The 26,378-nt window shown below is 34.0% G+C and overlaps 2 protein-coding genes across 2 annotated transcripts in view; one reads left to right on the top strand and one right to left on the bottom strand.

Moving 5' to 3' along the window:
* LOC100372960 (uncharacterized) overlaps positions 1 to 3,982 on the bottom strand; it is a 58,650-nt gene extending 54,668 nt beyond the window's left edge. Inside the window, exon 1 of the mRNA XM_085499840.1 lies at positions 3,660 to 3,982. Within this exon, the coding sequence (XP_085355966.1) occupies positions 3,660 to 3,837 (178 nt within the window). The 5' untranslated portion in view covers positions 3,838 to 3,982. The remainder of the gene's footprint in view (positions 1 to 3,659) is intronic.
* Positions 3,975 to 26,378, top strand: part of LOC146750461 (uncharacterized) — a 121,200-nt gene continuing 98,796 nt past the window's right edge. The window contains exons 1-2 of the mRNA XM_085499841.1: positions 3,975 to 4,512; positions 25,762 to 25,885. Of these exons, the coding sequence (XP_085355967.1) occupies positions 4,367 to 4,512; positions 25,762 to 25,885 (270 nt within the window). The 5' untranslated portion in view covers positions 3,975 to 4,366. The remainder of the gene's footprint in view (positions 4,513 to 25,761; positions 25,886 to 26,378) is intronic.

Genomic DNA, 26,378 nt, shown 5'->3' with positions numbered 1-26,378 from the left:
TTTGGCTTTTCCGTTCAACTCATCGGAACACTAGAGTAGTTAGAAAAATGAACACCACTTAACGACCAACGTCGTGGCGTGGTACACAAGTGTGCCATCAAAATAAAACAAAATTAGCTTGAAAAGACAGTGGGTTCGAGTCCCGCTCAGAGCTACCGTAAAAACGTAAATCAAATAAACTGAAATCTCTCAAACCGTAAACAAGTAAACAAAGAACGTCGCAAAAAATAATAAACCTCACAAAACTGCACCATACAAAACTGAATGAATAAATAATAAAATAACTAACGTCTTAAACTGGACGACGCGCAATTTGTTCAACAGTTTCCAGATTGTGACAAGAGATAAACAAGACCCAAGTCAAGGTAAGTTTTGTTAAAGTGTCGATGGCGTTCCCTATATTACGAAAACAATTCAGGCAACAGATGAATATCTTCTGTGGTGTTGTTGAATTTATACCGTGTCTGCGGAATTGTTGATTGAGGGTTCGAAGCCAGCAGTTAACGTTTTGTTAGAAAGTTTCACAATTAAATCAAATATCCAATGATACCAGTATATTTATTTCATTATTTTAACAACTTGCAATGGTGGAAGTTGGTCAAACACGAGTTCTTACACCTAAATAAGTATCAAATATTTGTCGACACATTTATTCTCTCAACCTTGTAGAGGTGGAAATTAATTAAACAACAGGTATTTACTCACAAATATAATGGTCAATATTTGTCCATACATTCATTCTGTCAATTTAAGAACTTGTAATTGTTGGAATTAATCAAATGAGAGTTGTCTACACCAAAATAAGTTTCAAATACTTGTCCATACATTTATTCTCTCAATTTAACAACTTGTAATGGTGTAAAATAATTAAACGAGAGTTGTCTACACCAAAATAAGTCTAAAATATTTGTCCGCACATTTATTCTCTCAATTTAACAACTTGTAATGGTGTAAAATAATTAAACGAGAGCTGTCTACACCAAAATAAGTCTAAAATATTTGTCCGCACATTTATTCTCTCAATTTAACAACTTGTAATGGTGTAAAATAATTAAACGAGAGCTGTCTACACCAAAATAAGTCTAAAATATTTGTCCGCACATTTATTCTCTCAATTTAACAACTTGTAATTGTGGGAATTAATCAAACGAGAGCTGTCTACACCAAAATAAGTCTAAAATATTTGTCCGCACACTTATTCTCTCAATTTAACAACTTGTAATGGTGTAAAATAATTAAACGAGAGCTGTCTACACCAAAATAAGTCTAAAATATTTGTCCATACATTTATTCTCTCAATTTAACAACTTGGAATGGTGTAAAATAATTAAACGAGAGCTGTCTACACCAAAATAAGTCTAAAATATTTGTCCATACATTTATTCTCTCAATTTAACAACTTGTAATGGTGTAAAATAATTAAACGAGAGCTGTCTACACCAAAATAAGTCTAAAATATTTGTCCGCACATTTAGTCTCTCAATTTAACAACATGTAATTGTGGGAATTAATCAAACGAGAGATGTCTACACAAAAATAAGTCTAAAATATTTGTCCGCACATTTATTCTCTCAATTTAACAACTTTTAATTGTGGGAATTAATCAAACGAGAGCTGTCTACACCAAAATAAGTCTAAAATATTTGTCTGCACACTTATTCTCTCAATTTAACAACTTGTAATGGTGTAAAACAATTAAACGAGAGCTGTCTACACCAAAATAAGTCTAAAATATTTGTCCACACATTTATTCTCTCAATTTAACAACTTGTAATGGTGTAAAATAATTAAACGAGAGCTGTCTACACCAAAATAAGTCTAAAATATTTGTCCGCACATTTATTCTTTCAATTTAACAACCTGTAATTGTGGGAATTAATCAAACGTGAGTTGTTTACATCAAACTAAGTATTAAATATTTGTTGAGACATTTATTCTCTCAATTTAACAACTTGTAATGGTGTAAAATAATTAAACGAGAGTTGTCTACACCAAAATTAATCTCAAATATTTGTCCACACATTTATTGTCACAATTTAACCACTTGTTAATAGTGGAAATTACTTAAACGCGACTTGTTTAATCAGTTGACATCAATGCAACTTACCCGCAGACAGTGCACAACAGAGTATCATTGTTGAGCAATTATAAACAGGAACGTGTCTTGGCATTAGGGTAAGGGTCGGGTCAGGTATGGGCAACGGAATTATTAACAGGAACGTGTCTTGGCATTAGGGTTAGGGTCGGGTCAGGTATGGGCAACGCAAATGGCAAACACCCAATTGGCAAGATGTACACTAACGGGTTATGGCATGCATATAGTTTACACAAGTAAAAACACAAAATTGGCAATTTTTTGGACAATTGTAACTCAATAATAGAAATATGTTGTATTTCTATATATATACACACTATATAGTCTTATCAAATGCAAACACATCCAGTCAATCCATTGTGGTCTTGTGGGTCAGTTCTCTACATAGTGACCAGGAGGACCTGGGTTCAATTCCCTTGCCTGCCCATCTTTTTTTCGCAAACACCATTTGGCAATAAAGCTAAATATGACAACAAATTATTTAATTTCCATGACTACCCACATAGCTCAGTTGATTTGTACTATGTCAGCAATGTGAGCAATCGCTGGTTCGAATCCAGTATGTTTAGTTAGATTTTTGAATGCTAGTGAAGACAGTGTCCTATGAATAGGACTTAAATCCTAACTCCTGTGTGAAGACACTCGTGGTACAGTGGACAAGACAGTGCGCTGGGAACTCAAAGATCGCAAGTTCGAATCACGGATTGGACACTCCTACAAAAGACATGAAAGACGTTAAAATCATAAACAGCGGATTCAAAAACTGAAGTCAGGAAAACAGAACACAAGAATACTACCTCACATGGAAGCCAGTCGAAGTCGTCAAAGAACAAACACAGTCGAAGAACGAACACAGTTGACAGCTGTAGGTCACGTGCAACAACAGACACGAGGAGCATGGCTGCTCTCCAAATGGGTCCCTTCTTTTGTATTGACCCCCTAAGGATTGCTAATCCCCCTTTCTAACTCTTCCCCCAAAAATAATATATCGCCCCTTTTAAAATGTAATGACCCACAAATTAATGAATATTCATGAGCACAGAAACTGCTATGTCATGAATAAATTAGCATAATTTTAAAAAAATTTGCATAAAGTGTAGGTACTCCTTCTGGAGCTCTGCCCCGCTGTTTAATGGGGTTTATCTCAGTGCTAATTTTCCATTACGAAAGTGTACTGCTGTTAACGGGACCTACCCCAGTGTTAAAGCGGGGGAGTCGTCACCTGCGCATGCGTCAGATGGCCATAGCGTGTCATTGTTTACAAACAAGCGTCTATGCATGAATCTTTGCGTTTCAGCGTGTGTTGTTATCGTCGCTTGGGACTCAATTCTCGCGCGTGCGCAGGTGACGACCCTTATATAGTCGTTTAATCAGTCGCCGTTACATTCGCCGACCCACTCATTAAATAGTGGGGGGGGGGGGGTTATGACCTAAACCGATTCAAGCAATCAAGATGCATATAATCAATAACTCATTGCCTACAACTAAAATAGAGTAATAACTTCTTTTAAAAAAGGTCTAAGACGTTCTGACTCTGTAAACACACTAAATTATCGTAACTTACCCAAATATTCTTCTTTTCCCTCAGAAAGAATTGAATCATTTCCTATGCCCGCCATTTTGATTTTCAAACTTCCCGCACTCCTGTCAGCGTCGCAATTCTGCTGTAGTGTCCTTTCAAGCGTTAGATTTGTAAAATGTGCTACAACTTCACCACATTGCATAATCACTGTTGGTAACATGAACCACAAATAATTACTTTTAAAATGCTTGTATTTGACATTAGATAACACCGTGACAGCAAAGCGTCCGCCATGTTTATGTCTCCCTAGCTAAGGATAAATTCTCACCCTATTGCAAATATAGACCATTTTCCGGACACTGCGAGAATCACGCGTTATGCGTGAAATCGAACGTAAAAACAGGACAAACAAAGGTCATAGCGTCGTAGTCGCGTCAAACATCGCGTGGGATTCGACAAACGCGAAAGTATTTTGGGGGACATTTTCATGCTTAATAATGTGCTGTCCACATTTGATGATAGGCAATTTCGATTAAGTGAGGTTATTCGGAAGCAATATTCCTCTGTCGAAGATCGGCCGGTCAATGTAAGCTGCGAAATAAAGAAATTTTAGTTCAAAATCAAATCGTTCGATTTTTGCGGCAGACGTTCGACGCGCGTCTTTCATGCATCTCGCGAGATCTCGCAATTGTTCGGAAAATCACCTATTGCCCCGCTCGACCCCTTGAACTTTGAACTTTCAACGCAAAATGAATATCGAATGCATTATCAAATTAGGGGGCAGTGCTATCACTGAAAAGGATTCGTTCGAGACATATAACTTGGCAGCGATTCAACAAGCGGCCAAAATAATATCGGAGATAAAAGGAAGATGTGTACTCGTACACGGAGCCGGGTAAGTATCAGTATGGAGGTAGAAAACAGGCTCTTTTCTGCTTCTATGCACAGTCTCTCTATTAGTGATAGAGTGACTGTGCTCCATGGTATCAGATAAGATAAGATAAGATAACTTTATTGACATTATTCTTTCTATAGAAGATGAACATAGTCAAGTGAAATAAAAAAAAAAGTAAAAAGGATAATCAAAAAATTAAAATACATGTAACAGATTAATTAAAAGGCAATTACAAGGTAGTACAGAATCAGGTGTTTTATTAATACATACCTGTTTGCATTATAAACATACCAAGTTTAATGTGGCAATTTGTGATAATGTAAATAAATTTATCAGAATGATCCATTGAAGTAAAATTAGGATTATCCTTATGTAAGTCTGTAAAAAGTATCTGCCTCATTTTATTGTGCTGTGGGCAGTCCATAATGTAATGGTACTCATCCTAAACTGAGTTATTGTCACATCTTGTGCAGATTCTGTGTTCCAGTTTTGTTTTTGGTCTAGTATACCTCCCTTTCTCAATCATAAGCTGATGGTGACTAATTCTTAATTTACAAATATATTTTCTATATTTTGAATTATTCACATCCATCAAATGCTTTTCCATTTTGAAGTTTGTTTTAAACTTCCTGTAGGTGCGAAGTTTGTTGAGCTCTCCTGAATCAGATTTTTCTAAATTAATGTCACTCTTCCACTTTTTTGAATAATCATCTTCTATTTTTTCTAAAACTCCCTTCCCCCTTCCAGTAATCATTAATACATGTATTAGCAACACCAGTTATTTTGTTGTCGATATTGTAAGACATTGCCTCGTGAATTAGAGTGTTTTCTTTCACAGTGCATGATCTATGCCAGTATTTTATCATCATTTTATTAATAAATACTGACAGTGGATGTCTACCCAGCTCTCCTCTTACAGCCAAATTTGTTGCAGACTGGTTAACTTGGAGGAGTAGTTTGCACAATTTTATGTTAATTTTTTCGATGACTGTTTTGTCTGTATACTTTTCTATCTCCCAAATCTCACAGCCATATGTTAATATAGGTCTAATAACATGATCAAAGACATTCAGCCAAGTTTTTATATTAATAATGCGGGGATGTCCATTAAAAGCGCAGTGGTGGACGATTTAGTTGAACAAAAATCTTTCAAACTGTCCAGGATGAAAACGGTCAGTTACTAGAGTCTTCTGGAACAAAGTATATAAAATGTAAATTCTATTATTTTTTAAATATGTGACATTTCGTGTAATAAAAGGACGATTTGGGTAACCATGCTTACCTGGTTGAGACAATGGTGGACGGAAGTTGAGTTCAATAATAACTTTAATACACAACCAAAACCATCACAGGGTTTAGTATGGTCACAGTCCCTCAACGAACGGTTGGGAAACGCTGCGCGACCACTGTAATTGTCATGGTAATCTGGTTTGATGGCTCGTCTCAGCCCTGGTCTCGGGGGGGGGGGGGGGGGGGGGTTGCATGACACTATTGGTTGAAATAATTGTCTCATTTGCATAAATTAATATTCATGAGCCATGAAAAACTCGTCTTTTCAGTAAAATTGTGCCAAAATGCTTTCCGATAGTATACATGTTAGTTCTAAATTGACTGATTCTATCGTTACGAGCTGAAAAAATAATCGGAAAAATGATGTAAAAGTATTTTTTGAGACACGTTTTCGATCGGACTCCAGCCACCATCCCTCAACACCGTTGAGGGACGGTGCTCCAGCTAACTGTTGAAAGTAAGCACAGGTTTTCTCTTTACCATGATCATAGCAAGTTGCGATTTTCATGGAGAATGCAGAGGCACGTTTAAATTTCACTCTAGTACTATTGCTCAAAATGTTTTCGGTGACTTTTATCAGTGACAAGTTACCTAATTAGTATGCATTTCGAGAAACCACAGTGTGTGTGCATGCGCAGTTTGAAATGGAACAGTTTTGAACGCAACAAAATCACACGTAGAACTCGGGCTCCAGCAAGAAATTGTGGCGTCAAACTGGTTGTCGGTTGAATTGTTTTGCAATAGACATAATTTTGGAGCCTGTATTTGTCTATGAAATGTTTCTAAGTTTTGTTGAGGATTTTTCTGTAAAGAAATTGCTGAAATTATTTCATGTGTTTGTAAATGGGGTTGACGATGGGCTACGGACGACTGACGTCGAAACGTTCCATTCAGATCGGATGGCGCCCTCTCGTGCCAATCCCTGGCTTGTCTCATTGGCTGCTGACGAATTGGTGACGTCATGTCGACTGTTTACAAGTGTCAGCTGACGATGCGCGTTTCGCTTTTCCCAAGTGTCATTGACGTCGCCGGCATCTCGTCCACTTTCTGGTAGCCGTAACAGCGGTTTCATTACAAGGCAAAACGGACAGTATTTATGTTATATACTTCGATAAAAGCATCTACACCAAGAGATTACAACTAATATTAATAACAACCTTTATTGATATCGTATCCCTTCTGGGATCTAGATTAGAATACAATAAGGATATAAGGAACAATAAAATACATAAGTAATAATAATAATAAAAAGAAATAAATAGTAATACTGTGAAAATATTATTATATAAATATTTTTTTGGTGTTATTTTGAGGCAGCTGGTAAATTGCTTTTCATGAAATTCTCTCTTTTATTGAAACAGTCGCTGATAAACTTGGCAATTGCTTGGACGGTTTCAGAATTTTTGTTATTGAGAAGTGCTTTCAGATTACCGGATAAGTTTACGTTTTCAAACAAAGCATCTCTTTCAAAGTTGTACTGGTTACAATTGAAGAGGAAGTGTTCTTCATCTTCAATTTCATTGGAGTCACAGACAGGGCATGTTCTATTTAAGACATCTATGTTGTGATATCGCCCAACTTCAATCTGAAGTATGTGGGCACTTATCCTCAGTTCAGTCATAGATGATCTGTGGATGGGGTTTTTAATAATTTCAAGGTATTTTTCAAGTGCAAAATCAGTTTTCAGCTGTCTGTAGGTACGAAGTTTATTTTTGTGATTAGTGCCTTTATTGTCATTATGCATTGTTTCTGTGCAGTGTTTCTCAAACATATTTTTTAGTTTTTTTGTAGCTAATGGGATAATACTGGTTTTTTCGCAAACATCACTAATTTCCAAAAGGTTCAGTAATTTTTTTATGCCTGTGGTCCAATTACTGACGTTTTCTTTGTCCAAATTGGTGCCAAGTTTGTAGGCCTCAGAGATCAGAGTGGTTTCATCCATATGTTTTATTTTCAGCCAGTAGTTAATCATACGTTTGATGCTTGAGATATCTTCCCAGTTCAAGTAAACATGCCAAGTTTGTGGCTTTACAGTTTACTTGTAGTAGGTACTTGCACATTTTGTGATGTAATTTTTCCATAGGCAAGGATTGTTTAAACAAGTCTGTTGAGTGCATATTAATAATATCGCTTGCCCAGATTACGCTACAGTAGAGTAAAATTGGTTTAACCATAGCATCAAACAATTTCAGATGTGTTTTGATTGGAATATTTGGGTCTGCATAGAGTAATTGTTTTAGTTTAAAAAGTGTCTTCATTGCTCTGTGACTAAGGTCTTCTTGAGCTCTGTTCAGTTTACCAGTAGCATTGATTTTAACACCAAGGTAGGAGTATGATGAGACGTTTTCCAATTTTTGGCTATTGATTTGAAATCTGAACTTACTTAATATTTTACCTTGCTTGTTGAAAATGATAATTTTTGATTTTGACACATTGATATCTAGTTTCCATTGTTTGCAGTATGTTTCCACTGTGCGTATTGCATTTTGCAGACCATTTTTAGATTGTGATAGGAGGAGGAGGTCATCCGCATACATCAAACATGACAAATGATTGTTTACAAGTAAAGGGGGTTCATTATTGGATGATTCTATCTGGCATTTGATATCATTAATGAAAAGATTGAAAAGGAGTGGGCTTAAACCATCTCCCTGTCTGATACCCCTTTGAACTGGAAAGCTAGCAGTCAAACCACCTTTTAGTTTAACACAGCCAGTGGCATTCTGATAAATAGATTTAATTATGTTGTGAAATTTTCCTGAGATTTTGTTTTTGTGAAGTTTATATAAAAGACTGAGGTGCCAAATGGAATCAAACGCCTTCTTAAAGTCGATGAAACATGCAAATAAATAGTTTCCTTTATTAAGATATTTTGTTATTAGCTGTTTGAGAACAAAGATATGGTCCGCTGTGCTGAATTTTGGAAGAAAACCAATTTGCTCTTTAATTATGATATTATTGCTTTTTACATGTTTGGTCAACCTTTGTTTCAATACGGCTGTGAAGAGCTTGCTAAAGACTGTTTAAGAGAGTTATCCCTCTGTAGTTGCCTGGATCAGATTTTTCCCCTTTTTTAAATATTGGAGTGATAATGCCCAAATTCCAAGAGCTAGGGAAATGGCCACTCGTTAGGATGAGATTGAAAATTTTTTGTAGAGGTTTGATGAGCACATTTCTCCCTGTTTTAATCATCTCATTTCTAATATTATCAATGCCTGGAGATTTTTTATTTTTCAAGTTGCTAATTGCAGTTTGTATTTCTAACTGTGAAATATTTTGGTCTAGCTCAGTAATAGGTTTAATTTCCTTTTCAAGCTTAGCAATCTCTTCGTTTAAAGTGCTTTCATCAGTATTATTTATTGCATTTAATTGTCTGAAATGTTCATACCATTTTTGGTCTTCAATGTTTTCACTGTCATTATTAATTTGACCATTTCTAAGCTCCTTGATCAAATTCCAATATTCCTTTGGAGAAGAATTACCCATCTCTTCAAGTTTATTTAGTATATTTTTTTTATAGTTTCTTTTCGTTTTCTTAACCATTTGTTTGTATTTCTTTTTCAGACTATAGCAGTTGTTTCTCAGATCATTATTGTATGGGTCTGAACTTAATTTCCTGGATATTTTCTGGACATCTTTTTTAAGATTGCCAAGATCATTGGAGTACCATTTTGGTTTAATTTTTTGATGTTTTTTGTTTTTTCTAATAAAGTTTTTTTTAAGACTTTTACCAGCTGCCTCATGGTAAATATTTGAGAGTAAATGTTCTGCTTCATCAACTGCCTGTTGTGTGTCATCAAAGTTTGCATTGGAGAAATTATTGATTAGCTTACAAATCTCTTTGCTGTGTAAAGCATCATTATAAAGAAGTTTGGAATTATCATGCCAAGAATAAAAGTATTTCGGGCCATGAATTGTAGTATAATTATTTTGATTAGTTTTAGCAGTTTCACAATTCGTTACAGCATTTGTTTGAAGAAGAAAAGACATTTGACAGTGATCCGAAAGTGTCAAATTAAGTGGATGTATTTGAAAAAAGGAAATGTGTTTAAATAAGTTGCTACTAACAATACTATAATCTACAATACTACGTCCTTTGCTTTGATAGCAGGTAAATTTGCCAGTGAGGTCCCCTATGCACCTTCCATTTAGTATAATTAGGTCTGCACCAATACACAGTTCTATCAGTTGGTTACCATACTGGTTTTTAACTGTTAGATCTTGTGTTGTTCTTTCTCTGTATGGGTTTTTAGTATTTCCAGACTGCTGGTAAATAGGGTTGTCGAAAGATGCCACATCTTTTTCATTTTTTATACATGCATTAAAGTCTCCCGTAAGCATTACTGAGCCAAATTGAGAATATCTTGTGATATCATTTTCCAGTAGTTCAAATAGGTTAGAATTTTTCCAACGAAAAATGCTGGATGACTGAGGACTCAAGTATAATGCACACAGAAATATATCTTCATCTAGTTGAAAGAATTCTTTATCTAGGCGAGCCCAGATAAAGTCATCACTGCTACTTGCCATTTGTTTTACACCCTGTTTATACAAGTTTTTAAAATACATAACAATCCCACCAGAGTTGGTACGAGCATTTTTATGTTTTTCCCTCCTAAAGGAATGAAAGTGGCAATAGTTGGGGATTTTAATCTTTGAACCAAAATTAGTTTTGGTTTCAACTAAACTAACAAAATCAAAATCACTAATACTATTTAAAAAATCTACGTCATTAATTTTCTGGACTAGACTGCCATAAATATTCCAAGTCGAAAATTTTAAACTGGACTTCATTATGGAATGGCAGATAAAAAACAAAAACAAAAAAAACAGTAAGTAAGAGCAGATAAAGAGTGTTAAATACACTATTCTAGGTCAAATGTAAATATGTAAAAGTTACCTATTTCAGTGTAACATGCAGACAACTGGATTCAATTGTGGATAATGTTCATAATGCTGGTGAGTAAGTTCTCTATATGTTTATTTCTCGAGTTTCTTTGGTTACTTTTATAGTGTTTGTTGTCTTGTCTATATACCTGGCGTTGAGTGTTTTTTACTCTGAGATCTGGATTTTGCATTGAGTGAGTGTTGGATGGCTTGCCTCCAGGTTGCGAAGTTATGGTTCTGTATACATATCGTTTTATATTGCTTGCAATGAATCTGGTTCCTCTGTGGTTGGGGTGTACTTTGTCTTCAAATAGATATGTTTTGATGTTATTTTCGTTGTCAAGGAAGTTATGGTGAATTTAATATACCTCAGTCTTCTGTTTGCTGAAGAGTTGTAATGATGTGTTGAACCCCGCTGCTGCTTCATTAAAGATATCTTTATCCAGTCTAGGGATGACACTGGATATGAATATTCTGCTTGTTGGATACATGCCACGTGTTACGTCAATTAAATCTTCATACTGGTCACAGCATTCTTGTAGGGTGATGCCGTTGTCAATATCGTTAGAGGCAATGTGTAGCACTATGTTTTTTGGATCTTTAAACTACCAGGAACCAAAGCAAGGTGAGTGTATCTGACACTGTTAATGTTTTTGCATTGTTTTCATTAGAAAATCATGAGATTGTGTTTGACTACGTGTTTTGACTTCGTACCTCAGGGTGTCAGTGCAAAGACAATTTTTTGTAACCATCTACCGATGGCCTAATGTTGATAATCTGTTCATTTATAAAACAAATATTGAAGTTTAATTATCGATGATTCAGGCTTTGTATTTCTTTAATCCGTACTGTTATCATAAATCACTATTTGCTATAATTTGCAGACGACTTGTTTCTCGTGAAGATAATAAAAATGGCGCCTTTGACTAAAAATAATATCGTCTGCCCCATTTACTTATTGCCTGCAAAAAATAGTTTAAAAAATAAAAGGATTTTTCAAAAATAGTATCTTTAACCACTCTAAAATTCTTGTAAGAATTAGTTTATATGTTGGTGTTTTACTTTCAATATCTTTAAATTCGGCTATTTTTACGAAAACCATACACCATTCAAAACCATACACCATGTATAAAAAGGTTACAAACTTAAGTGGTCAAACCGAAACACAGTCTTGAAATCAAATTTTATGTGTTCAGTCCCTGACCACAGGGAGCCCAGGAACTATGATCAACTGTACGCACTCCCTATGAGCGCGCGCGCGCGCGGGGGGGGGGGGGGGGGGGGGGGGGCCTTCGCCAACCAGTCTTGTGATTGGTTGTTGACAAATGCTGAACAGGCCACACCTACAACTGTGCCGTGCGTTCGAACAAACCGTTAGGAATTCCTAAATGGAGTAAATTTGTCTAGTTTTCTTGATTTATTCTGCAGATATCGGTAAAATGTAGGTAAGGCTTTGGCGAAATTTGAAGGAACAACTAATATTCTTCAACCTAGTATTTTTTTTAGATTTTATTTTTCATTCTTTTCGTCTATTTTTTCGAGTTTAAAAAATGTGAGCTGGCTGGAGCCTTCATCCCTTGTCTATTTCTTACACTAGATACTTGCCGATACACCCCCCCCCCATGCGCGCTCATAGGGAGTGCGTACAGTTGATCATAGTTCCTGGGCTCCCTGTGGTCAGGGACTGAACACATAAAATTTGATTTCAAGACTGTGTTTCGGTTTGACCACTTAAGTTTGTAACCTTTTTATACATGGTGTATGGTTTTGAATGTTGTCCTCAGTATTTATCTTTTATTTATAGTTCCTTTTATCGGGGAATAGTCTCCTTTTGATGAAAGTGTGTTATATTCAATTTGATTTAATGGCAACAAAAATGCAAATGTTGTGAATTGCGTCATGTCTGATATAAAAAAGATCTACTCATTGTCAAATTTGGGGGGGGGGGGGTAATATTTTCTGTTCATTGCTTTCAATTGAATTATTTATATCCTATGTAGCATTTTTTAAAATAAACAATTTATTTTTTCTACAATTCATTGGGCAGAAAATGTTATGTTGTTATATCCAGAATCCTCCAGCCCACTTTAGCTGGCTATGATATTAGTTGTTACAATGTTATATGAAGAACATAGAGAAGCTGCTTATAACAAATTAAGAGAATCCATGTATAGGTAAATACATGTATAGGTAAATCATCGAATCTTAAACACAACTATCAACCATCAACAATTATATCAATAATTTTATCCACTTTAATTGATGATAAAAACAAAATTTCTGCATACCTGTTTTCTTTGAACTATCTGATGGAGTCTTTATGTCATTTTTAGAACCATCTATGGGAAAAGCAGGAGAAACATGTATAAAAGTAGTGATGATCAATCTGCAGTGTGCACAAAATGTCCATAACTATAAACGTCTTTTCAAAGGTATATGCTATAACCATTTTAGTTAAGTCTCATTGAGTCTAGAAAATGCTAGACTTGACAAATTGTTTTGCAAAATAATAAGCAGAAATTTTTTTTACTTACTATAAATGAAGTTGTATTTACAATTGTATACTGTATTCATTATCTACAATTAATCTTCTTGTCAAAAAAAAACTTATTAAAAACTCAATACCTCTTTGCAAATTATCTTCTAAATTGTCATCAGCTATGTTTGTGCTGAGAAGCTGTAAAGAAATGGTTTAGAATTATTACATCTTAAAATTCATAATTCAAATATTGTAAATTGACCAAAAATTATAGTCGCGGGACGTTTCCATACATGAAAATAAAAAAAATACATTTCATATCAAAACTCACCCTTCACATCTTGGTGGTGGTGTTTTTTTATATGCCATCTGAATCCACTGGCACTTTTATAATGCTTACTGCAGAACGGACAATCATACCCGTGTGTACTGGTCACCGAGGGATCGCCGATGTCACGGTCAACAGCAAGTGAGGATGTTTCTGGTGAACTAGATAACATTGGGGGTTGAGTGTCCGTATTCTCCACGGTAACGTCGTCGTCATCAAATGCGACAAAATCGTCGTACGCTTTCCACATAGTACCGGTAATATAATAAGACACCGAAACAGCTGTGAATCAAAACAACAATACGCACGTGCGCATGAGAAAAAAATAACACCATCGCGTATGCTAATTTAAATTAAAAATATTTGGAAGGAACAAGAACACATCGACCCAAGACGTGAAGTGCGCCCTCAAGCAAAAACATCGTAAACATGCGCTTTCTGCCTATTTACTAGTATTTCATCCACATTATTAGAATGAGTGTACACACAACTACAAATCGCGATTATAATACAATAAATAATATTAATAATATACAAACTAAGTCCATTAATGCAATATCACTTATATTAAACAACCCGTATAATGAAATGTGACCTATTTCTGAATGTCACATACAAATTGATTGTCCAAAGTCCCCAACCCTTTGTCAGAAAACTTACAAAAATTAAATGCTGCGTTAATCCCTTTGTTATAATATTGTCAATTAAGTATATAAAGGGTCTAATAAATTATGTTATATTATGTTTAAATTCAGCGGTTCAGAAAGATCAATAACACATTTCCAAAATTCCCATATTATGTTACATTATATAACACCTTAATACCACACGGTACGTTTTGTTATTTTTCCATTGGACAAACACTTATTCAAAAACAAAGATCTACATTTGTGGATTTCACAGTATTTGTTTTCATAATAATAATAATAACTTTATTACAGTACCGAACCATCCTTGGGTTCAGCATGGTAAATAAAAGACAAATACAAAAAGTAAAACAATGCAATACAGAAATGGGCTCAAATAAATATAATAAAAGCTAGTTGACTGACTATACAAGTAAGAACAGAAATAAGATAAAAATAAGACTAAAATAAAGCTAAAATAAACTGAACCTCCTTCATTCAAATGTGAAGTGATTATTTATTTATTTAATAAGGTAATCAATACTAAATATATTAATTTTGTAGTGAAGTATGTAAAAATAGCATTCATTTCAGAATAATGTAATTGTTACAATGTGCATACCCATTTCGTATGTAATATATAGTACATATTTATTTCATAATAGTGTAATTGTTACAAGGTACGTAATAATTTCATAATGAAATATATGTATTCATTACATGATAGTGCAAGCATTACAACGTTTGTATGCATTATAATGGTGTAATCCTAACTAGATACGTATTTATTTCATAGTGTAATCGTTACAACGTACGTATTAATTTCATAATGCTGTAATACTTACAATGTACATATTCGTTTCATAGCAAGCTATATGACTCTTTGGGATGACATAATAATAACTTCAGACGAGGTTTCGGATTTGCTTTTGTGTGTTTGCGTCATTTGTGGTTTTGTGTGTCAATAGAAAAAGTGTTTTCTCGATTTGTATATGCCTTTCCACGTTTTTTTTCCAATCCTTAGGTGGAGTCTGCCAATTTTAGTGTATTAAAACCTATTACTAAAAAGTATTCCACTGTTTACCACCCCCCACCCCCCCCACCCCCACTCTCGTGCAAAAAATGTCTACAATATAAACGAAGCCCATATCATAGTATTTAGTCTACCCTGTATTGTTGCATATAACTTCATAGTAGGGAAAAATATTTGTATGTTGTCAGTCCATTCGTTTAGCAACTCTTTATAGAAAGTGGCATGTTAAATATAAGAGCTGTCCGTAAAAAGTTATGTTTGAATTAGTGCTCCTCGCACTGATCAAAAGTAGGAATCCAAGTTAGTTTTTATTTCCATGGATGATAATTATCGGACATACTATTTGACACATGTTAAATTAATCTGTTTTCGTCACATTGATATATTAGCTAAATTGCTACAAATCAGTGGAACACTTCATATAATAATTATTACAAATAAAGTACTTTAACCTACCCTAAAGGATAAATATATAAAACTTCCCAGTCTTTATACGATAAATTATGTTGTAAGTTTCGTATTCATTGTTAACGACCCAAATGTGTATTAATTTAATATCGTAGTCCAGCGAGAACAACGCCCCTACTACTTATTTGGCATATAGCAACAACATTATAACCAAATGTGTTACACTCTTTTGGAGCTCTATTTGATAAGGAATACAAAATGCTTTTCGAACCTTGGCCAGAAAGGCACGCCCAAATATTTTTAATTTCACGTTCCGGTTCGGGTTCCGGGATTTTTAGACAACCATATAAAATACTAAATCTGACATTGCATAGAAAAGACCTTGGTTCTCTCACGGGTTAGATGTGTATTTATATAATAGGTAATTCCATTGAATAATGTGTTTTTCCAAAAATTTAGAAAGGGCAAGGTCATGCTTCATTATTTCAAGAATAACATCTGCATTTTGCTTGCCTGCGATTTTATTAGAATGTTACACTCTGGAAAATAAGATTATCTTTCAATTTCAAAACATGTACATTCCAGAATGAAATGCATCTCATCCTCTATCACATCATTATTACATTTCTTACACTTTCTATTCTCAAGTTTTTCAGCGATCTATTTCTTGAATGTGATCACTTCGTCGAAATCTTGATAACATTTTCCGAAATTAATGATGTTGTCTAAATAATCTTCAAATATAAAATCTTGTTTGAATAACTTGTACGTTCTTAGCTCATTTCCCTCCCCATTTTTACCACTTAATTTATTTAGTTGATATTTCCAGAATAAAGAATACTTAACACTGACTTAATGTATAGTTTTGATTTTATTGATTCTGATAAATGTCTTATGTTATTTATTTTAGGGTTGTCAGACTTTAAATCTTCCAGTTCACACTGTTCTAAAATGTTTTCAACATTTTTTATCCAAGGGGTATCAATTTTTATTGATTCAATTAATGCTTTAAGTCTATACCAATATTTCATTTGTAAAATACAACTCTTAATTCTTATTGGTATTCTGCCTAATTCCCCCCTAATACCTATAGTTGGGGTTTATTTACTTCAAGTATGATCTGGTAAAACTGACTGCACACTTGTTCAAGGCTATTAACAATAACATCATTTGAAATTTCACATGCCCAAATCTCCGCTCTATACAACAGAATTGGTGAAATTAATTGATCAAACAATTTCAGACGTAACTTTGGGGGCCACCATCTTGTGATGCAACACTGTATGCCTGATAGTGAACTGTGTTTTCAGTGCTTTGTTTTTTAGCATTTGTTGATTTAGTTTAAATTTTCCGTTTGGTATAAAGATTACACCAAGGTAACAGAACTCTTTTACTGTTGTGATAGTCTCATTATTCAAAACCAAATTATTACCTTTATTGAATAGCATAAATTTGGTTTTATTTATATTTATAGTTAATTTCCATCGTGAGCAATAACAATAACAGTTTTGCGAGCCTTCAGCACTTTCTGATAATAAAACCAAGTCATCAGCATAGAAAATGTCATTCAGTGGTGTATCATTATCTTTTTGTTCACCAAATACAGTAGAAAGATCATCAATAAAGATATTGAAGAGAGTTGGTGAAAGGTTGTAACCTTGTTTTACTCCACAGTTAGATATAAAATCATCAGTTAAACCTGTTGGTCACTTTACTTTGTATTTCATATTATTGTACATCGATTTTATGATGTTGTAAACATTTCCCGTAATATTAAGTTTTGCAGTTTCAAAAATAAACCTTCTCTCCAGACACTATCGAAAGCTTTTTTAAAGTTAATAAAACATGCATATAATTTGATTTTTGTTTGCTGCACAAGGTTTTACCCACTGCTGTCTTTAAGGGAAAAATGACATCTGTGTGGTTCTACGCTATTTTCTAAAACCAAACTGTGTCTGACTTAGCAAATTATTTGATTCCAAATATAAAACTAATCTTTCATTCAGAATACTGATGAACAATTTGGATAAGCAGCTGAATATTACAATTGCTCCATAATTTCCCGGATCTGACTTATCACCAGATTTATGTAAAGGGACTAAGGAAGTTGACTTACAGCATTCAGGAAATGCATCATTAACCGAAATATTATTAAATAATTTGCACAGACTTTGAGTAAGTGATTTGTTTCTTATTTTTAGCATTTCATTTGCAACGACATCAACCCCACAGCATTTTTTTTTTTTTTTTTTTATTGAATCTAAAATGTCATTTTCTGTAATATCAAAGTTCAAAACAGGGTTGTCCTGTGTTGATTTCTCTTTGGTCAACAGGTGATAATGATATAAGTTTTGTTTGCATCAGTAATATAAATATGGTCTTGATATATCTCTTTGAATGTTATGTAAACACTATTTAGTCTTGTATTGATGGAATAAATATAAATATAAAAAAAATATATATATATCAAAGTTCAAAACAGGGTTGTCCTGTGTTGATTTCTCTTTGGTCAACAGGTGATAATGATATAAGTTTTGTTTGCATCAGTAATATAAATATGGTCTTGATATATCTCTTTGAATGTTATGTAAACACTATTTAGTCTTGCATTGATGGAATAAATATAAATATAAAAAAAATATATATATATCAAAGTTCAAAACAGGGTTGTCCTGTGTTGATTTCTCTTTGGTCAACAGGTTTAGTTTAATTTCATTGTTACTAATATTTTCTAAATTATACAATTTTTTTAAATGACTTAGGCCAGACTTTTATTATCCCTTGTTTCGCCAACCCGCCAAATGAACAGGAGCCGAAAATGAAATAAAAATAAAATTATATTTCAGCATAATTTCTCGCGCCCGCCAACTTGTGAGTGCAAAAAATTACTAAAAAAAAATATTTTTATCTTCATTTTTTTTCCGCCCGCCACCTAACAAATCATGATCAAAGTAACGAAGTCTCGCGCAGATCTATACTTTATGTGCGTTGGTTGACAATGAATCTAGGGTATTGACCTCTCTGCGTGCTGCTTGAGACTACTAGGCGAACATGGCGGTGGTGTGGTGACACGCCGTGAAACTCTATCGTCAAAAACCGAGAAATCCCTCATTAATGCTGAAAATTGTGCCACAATTGGCGACATTGCCAACCAGGTTATACATGAAATAAAATTTTATTTCATTTCTTCTCTCCAATCAATGATCTCACTTACAATTCTTTGAGATTCACACAAATCTAATGGAAAAAAAGAATTAATTTTATTTTTTTTCCGTCCTCAAAAAAAATTTACTCATAAAAACTTGAGAAACAAGGAATAAAAAAAGTCTGGCCTTAGCCAAGTAGAACTTGAAATGAACTGTTCCAAGTTATTGTTTTTTTGACAACGTAGTTGTTTCAATATTGACTAGTACTTTTTTTTATTGTTCTTTTCAGATATTTCCAATTGGTTAATTATCTGACATTTGAATTCTTTTTTCCTATTAGTGAATGTTTATAAACCTTTTTAATAAAATAAAAGTTATGCTTCATAAAAGGATTCTTTGGTTCTTTGGAAAGCAGTTTTGAAGCTTTAATAATTTTTTTTTTTTAATTCACTACAAGATTTGTCAAACCAAGTTTGTATAATTTTATGGTTCATTAATATAGTGTGTCTGTCTGTGTGTCTGTCCCACTGATATCTCAAGAACCATACATTGATTTTTGATGAAAATTGGTGCATAGATGCTCTGGCCCAATGCGCAGATTTGATTAGGTTTTGGTAAAATTCATGCATATTAATTACCTAATTTGCATGATAATTAGCTGATTTTTAGCTGTTTCATGACTGTTCCACTGATATCTAAAGAACCACTCATTGGATTTTGATGAAATAGATGCTTCAAACTAATGCGCAGATTTGATTAGTTTTGGGTAAATATCTGTGCAATATTAATTACCTAATTTGCATAATGATTAATCAATTTTCGACTTTTCCACTGATATCTCAAGTACTAATCATCACATTTCAGTAAATCTTGGTACATAGATGTCACAGGACACTGCACAGACCTGATAGTTTTTAGGGTAATATCAGTACATACATGTATTAATTACCTAATTTGCATTATTAATTAATTTTCAGCTTTTGATATTTCAAGTAGTAATCATCACATTTCAATGACACTTGGTAAATAGTTACTTAAGGACTGTGCAGACCCCTGATTAGTTTTTGGGTAAATATTTGTGCACAATAATTACCTTATTAGCATAATTAGTTAATTTTCAGCTTTTTGCCTGATATCTCAAGTACTAATCATCATATTTCATCGATCTTCTAGGACTATGCAGAGACCTGATTAGTTTTAATTAGATATTAATTACCTAATTTGCATAATGTTTCACTGATATCTAAAGAACCATGAATTGGATTTTAATGAAACTTTTAAAGAGAACTATGCAGAGACCCAATTAGTTGATTAATCACCTAATTAACATAATTAACACTGATATCGCAATTACTGATCATCACATTTGAATAAAATTTGGTACATAAATGCTCTAGGACAATAGACAGGCCTGATTAATTTTGGGTTAAATTTTGTTCATATTAATTCTCTAATTAGCATAATAATTCATAATTTTTTTGTTCTGTTCTGTTCTGTTCATATTAGTTACCTGATTTACATAATTAGTTTACAGCTTTTCCATCAATATCTCATGTACAAGTAATTTTTAATTAATTTTGAATGTGTCTTCAATACTCTCAGCACACGGGAGTTCTTTCTTAGCTTTTTTTGATTTATTTCTTTTGATAGCTTGGCATCTATTTGGTTCAGCTCAAGTGAAATTTTCTGCATATCCCTGGTCAGATTTTAATGACATTGAAAACACAAGTACTCTGGCTTTTTGCACATTCTTAATATTTTATTTTTGCAGAATATTAATTTGACAACTTTGTAGAGTGGAAACAGACTGGTGAATTAGTTCATCCTAGACTTTGGTAGAACATGTTTAAAATAGTACAGTGTGAACTGAATTTCTTTCTGACTGGTATAAATTTATTAAGTAATATTTTTTTGTACTAAAAAGACCCAAATATCTGTTTTAATTAAATTTAACAGCCAATGGGAGCACATATGCTACAACCTCTGCTTACTTTGGACTAAATGTTTTTTTGTTTTGTTTTTTCAGGTGCAGAGCCAGAATTTTTTCTTCAGAAAGCAAAGCCACTGGAACTGCATGTATTACAAAAACATACCGGTACTAATCGCTGCGTGTCTGATTTTACATAACTAGTTTTCAGCTTTCCATCAATATCTCATGTACAAGTAATTTTGAATTATTTTTTAATGTGTCTTCAATACTCTCAGCACACAGGAGTTCTTTCTGAGCTTTCTTTGATTCTGTATTATTTTTTAAGTAGTCAGAAAATTCTTTTTTTATTTGCTGGCTACATAACATGCCAGTAAATTTATTTTTGGACTCCTGATCTCAAATATATTTAGGAGGCAACGGCTTTAGTTGTACAGTACTTCTAATTTTAGTTGCAACACAGACAGATAATGTTAAGGCAATGTGGCAATGGTCAGAAAGGTAACTCAGATTACCAACTTTAAAGTGACAGACACAATGAAAGAGATTCTTATAAACTGTACAGTAGTCTACAGTGCTGGAACCTGCCGGGTGATGATATGTAAAATTTCCTAATAAATCACCAATTACTCTGCCATTAACAATTATCAAGTCATTGCTTACACACAGATCTACAAGATGATTGCCAAATTTGTTAGTGTTTTTATCTAAAGTGTATTTTCTATATATTTAAATTATCTGCAATGTAGTTTTAGGGGGGGGGGTACATAACTATTGGAATCATCAACAATAAAATAACACAAAATTACTACTGTTACCTAACCAGGTTTCCTGATACAAAATCAACATCCATGCATTTTTTTCCCTAAGCCATGGATGTACCAACTACCAATTTTAAGTTTTGATTTACAGTTATTTCTTAACTGTATGCACTGTATGCTAATGCAGATACAACAGGTTGATGGTTGATACAACAGGTTGATGGTTGATACAACATCTTCAATGGTAAGATGATCTTGGCCACAGAGTTTAAATCCAGGTTGTGACAGGGCTGCATATCACAAGTGGAAAGAGTAAAGACACACAATCACACACAAGTGTCTGAGATCCAATAGGGGTAGGTTTATTCTGAATAACAAAACTAGGGGGCCGGAGTTTGGCCACTAAAAATGCACTGCTGAATAAATCAGTTGCCATGGCATCCTTAAGGTTGCTGAAATACATGTGTGGCCAAACACTGGCAACTAAGACTACTACTAAAACACAACAAATGAAAACTAGACTAAAACTAAGACCCCAAAAAGTATAACTGTATGCTGACATCACGTAATAGACTTAATCACGTAATAGACCTTACAAAAGTTTCCTATAGGATTCCTATAAGAATCCTATAGAACAAATTCCTGTAGGATTCCTATAATATTTTGACACATGTTTTCCTATAGGAATCCTATAGGATTTTGTGTCAAAATATTATAGGAATCCTATAGGATTTTGTCCTATAGGATTTTGTGTCAAAATATTATAAGAATCCTATTGGATTTTGTCCTATAGGAATCCTATAGGATTTCATGAAAAGTCCTATAGAATTTTTTAAAATCCTATAAGATTTTAAAAATCCTATAGGAAACTTTTGTAAGGGTATGTTTTAAATATTTCTTTTTTTCCACTTCACAAGAAACCGAATATCTTGAAATAAATCTATACTACTAACACTTATTGCTATGAAATAACTGATATCAACACATTTAACTATGGTGCAAATTTCACAATGAATAAAAATCATTATATTCTCTTATGCCCATTACATATATTAACAATAAAGGCAGTAAAACGTTGCTTTCTTATATGTTACCACCACTGTTTTCTTGATCTGATTGTGAGTTATTTCTGTATGGCTTCACTGATGTCTAATTTCAAATACTGAAGATTGTTCATTTTTCAGAAGAGAGCCACGGGTCGAAACGTCCGCCCTTGTTGAAACTCTTAACGTCTGCAGCCAAAATGTCCGCAGCCAAAACGTCCAGCTTTCAAGACAATAGCCCTGAGTACACTCCTGTAGGTTGGCCTTAGCCTCCTTTTACTGATCCTTCGGCCACTACAGTCTTGAGAAGTCACATAAACCGGGGATTCAACACTATGTGGCGAATAATTAGCGAAAGGAGGCCAACCTACAGGATTGTACTCGGGGCTATTGAGACAAATGATGTACACAATACAAATGACATGTTTTTTTAAGGCATTTTATCATTGTTTTCTATGACTAGGATTTGTCTAAAAAATTGAATACAGTAAAACTTGGCCCGATTCTAACTCAGCCAGAAATCAATAGTCAAACTCAGCCAGATGTAATCACCATAATGTGAAGTAGTCAATGGTCAATAACTATCACCTACTTTCATGTGTTTATATGTAGTGGCATTTCATTTTCAGATGATATAACCTGTTAAATTCTTTAAAAAAACTTGTAATGATTAATGGACGATTTTATACATATCTAGTCAGTCAGTAGCTTAGCGCAATGTCTGCTTTTACCGATATATTGTAACATTATTGTGACTACATGACATAATTTCCACTTTCTACATATTATAGGAGTCTCACCATTCCTGTTACAACTTGAACTGCAAAAAAAATATCTATAAAACAGCATTCAGTCAATAAAATAATTTCAAACAGTAGTTTGTTTTACCATAATAAAACATCAAGTATAGATAAAATTATTAGTCCCCGTTCGGACGAAGTCCGAAAACGGGGACTTATAATTCGGTCTCCGTCCGTGTGTCCGTGCGTCCGTCCGGAGTCATATCTCAGAATCCCTTGGACCGATTCTGTTCATTCTTTGCATGTGCCTAGTACTTTATGTGGGACATATGCACATACAGTGGTTTAGCGATTCGATTCAAAATGGACGACTGGCAGCCATCTTGTTTTTTGAAAATGTTGTATTTTGGACATGCTTTGTCAGTTTTCATTCAAACTTGGTACATAGATTATACATGTTAGGATACATGTCCATTATGATTTATTTCACAATTGGATCAAAGATGGCCGACTGGCAGCCATCTTGTTTTTTGAAAATGTCGTATTTTGGACATGCTTTGTCAGTTTTCGTTCAAATTTAGTACATAGATCATACATGTTAGGATACATGTCCCCGACCGTCCGTGAGTTCCTGAGTTTGTCCGTCCGACCGTCCGTGTGTCCGTCTGTCCGTGCGTCAGTCTATCCAACGTCATATTTCAGAATCCTGTGGACCGATTCCGTTCATTCTTTGCATGTGCCTAGTACCTTATGTGGGACATATGCACATGCAGTGGTTTAGCGATTCGATTCAAAATGGCCGACTGGCAGCCATCTTGTTTTTTGAAAATGTTGTATTTTGGACATGCTTTGTCAGTTGTCATTCAAACTTGGTACATACTGTGAAATACTTTATTTTCGCTGGAATTTATTTTAAGACTTTTTGGGTGTTTTGTATAGAATTTATTTTCACTGATTTTTGATGGGTTTAATGTAAAATATAGGAAAAAAGGTATATTCGCTGGATTTTATTTTCACTGAATCATTCCTTCAGCGAAAATAGCGAAAATTAATTCCAAGCGAAAATAAAGTATTCTACAGTAGATTATACATGTTAGGATACATGTCCATGACGATTTATTTTGCAATTGGATCAAAGATGGTCGACTGGCAGGCATCTTGTTTTTTTTTTTTTATGCGGTATCTTGGACGTGCTCTGTCAGTTTTCATTCAAATTTGGCACATACATGTACTTTATACATGTTAGGATGCATGTCCATGACAATTTGTTTCAAAATCTGGTCAAGGATGGCCGATTGACAGCCATCTGACTTTTTGGCCTTACTACTTCCACAATTTATGTACCATTTTCATTCGTATTTGGCACATACATCATACATATCAGTGTGTTTCACAATCAGATCAAAGATGGCTGAATAACAGCTGTTTTTATTTTGGCCATATTACTATGACACAAAACACGTGTTTTGATGTAAATAAACAATCTGTTGTATACGCCACTTGGAACTCAAGTTTCAAGGACACGCTCGCCACAACCCCTCCGCTTTAATATGACGAGCACAAAGAGAACTTAACGGGGACTGTGTCATTTTCAATGACTTGTTCATTATAGCACTGCTGCGTCACCTAAATCAACAAACCTGGCCACCAGTGTATTGTTCAGTATTTTATTTTTTAACGTTATATGACTCTGCCAGTCTTTGTTAGAAATCAACAACACGCTGCTGTGTCACTGAAATCAACAACACTCGTAGACCATTAACACATAACACACCCATTGACCAACCCATATTAAACACATAACCTTGACGAGTTCAAATCTGACCGAGTTCGGCAGTCACCTAAAAATTTGCTTGGTGACTTATGCAAACAAATAATGGTGTTTCACAAAAAGTACTTGCTGATGTCAAGAAGTGTTACAAAATTGCCATTATTTTTTTAGTTGGGTTTAAATTATGAAGTATGCTTTTATTGTAGTGGAAAATGCTGCTAAAATGTCATTTTATACATATAATTTGGCAGTTTATTTTTCTCAGAAAACTAGATTTTCATATTATAAACCTTAGTAATACATATTTTGACCAATTTTAAATTCAAAATTACTTCAGATAACACGATAATACCAATCGCTTTCCAGTTCTCTTGTGATCAGCTGCTAAATTATCCTGTAAGAACGGTGAATCGTGAATCAAGGAATACACCATTGGAAACTTGGTGGGTATTGGTAGAATTGTGGGGGGGGGGGATGTGCACAGGAAAAAAAAAATCTTGCAGGAATCAATAACAGAAAGAAAGAAAACAAATCTGCACTTAATATATATAAATATATTTTACATTATGGAAAATAAATTACAGCAAATTCTTCATGGAAACAAAAAAAAAACGGCATAAAACTAAGTGAAGGAAATATTTTGCACAGTTTTTTTGCCATCGGTCCCTCCCAGAGTTTCTAATGGTCAACCCTCAGTGATTTGCATTTGGTTTTACCACAGTTACCGGTACTATTGTGTTTTATTGTAAAACACAATTTGAATGTAACAATCAAAATATCTGAGTCCTGTCCAAATTGTTCTGTTTTCAGCTCATTTGGTCATTTTCAAGCCAAGGAATACAAGGTTTCTAATGGATACTGTGCCAATCTTGACAAAGACTACATTGAAAATGTTAAACATGGATTCTGCCACACAAGAATATCTGTAACCAAAGTAATAATAGTTCTTACATTTATTTGTATATCAGTTACTACCGGGGTAGTACCAATTGAGGGTGGCGATGGGGTGAAAGGGCACCAAGTAGATGAATTCAGAATGTCTTTCTACTATTCAGTCTTGCACCTATTATTATACATCTGACACCATGGAATTAACCCATCCATAAATTGCTGTATGGACATGTTTGAATATCTTCCTTATTTAGAAATTATGCATCTTGTTTACGTCACATTGTATATCAGTTACTAATACCAATTGTGCATATAGAATAAAAGTGGGTTAATTGTGCATCTTGTTTACCTCACATTTGAATACTTTTCTTTGTTTTCTTCTGATGCAAAAGTGAAATCAGTACGTAGTGGAAATGGAATCCTGTCCCTGAATGCAAATGTTCACACAGCATGGAATGCTCTTTGCAGTTTTGGGCTGTTATATATTTCATTAATTATTAGTACAAGTAGAGAAAAGATGTATAAAAATAAGTTTA

Source organism: Saccoglossus kowalevskii, chromosome 1, assembly GCF_978046115.1.
Source record: "Saccoglossus kowalevskii chromosome 1, keSacKowa6.1, whole genome shotgun sequence".
In the NCBI taxonomy this organism is placed as follows: Eukaryota; Metazoa; Hemichordata; class Enteropneusta; family Harrimaniidae; genus Saccoglossus; species Saccoglossus kowalevskii.
The sequence above is the reverse complement of the archived record's forward strand: the minus strand, read 5'-3'. Positions and strand labels throughout refer to the sequence as shown.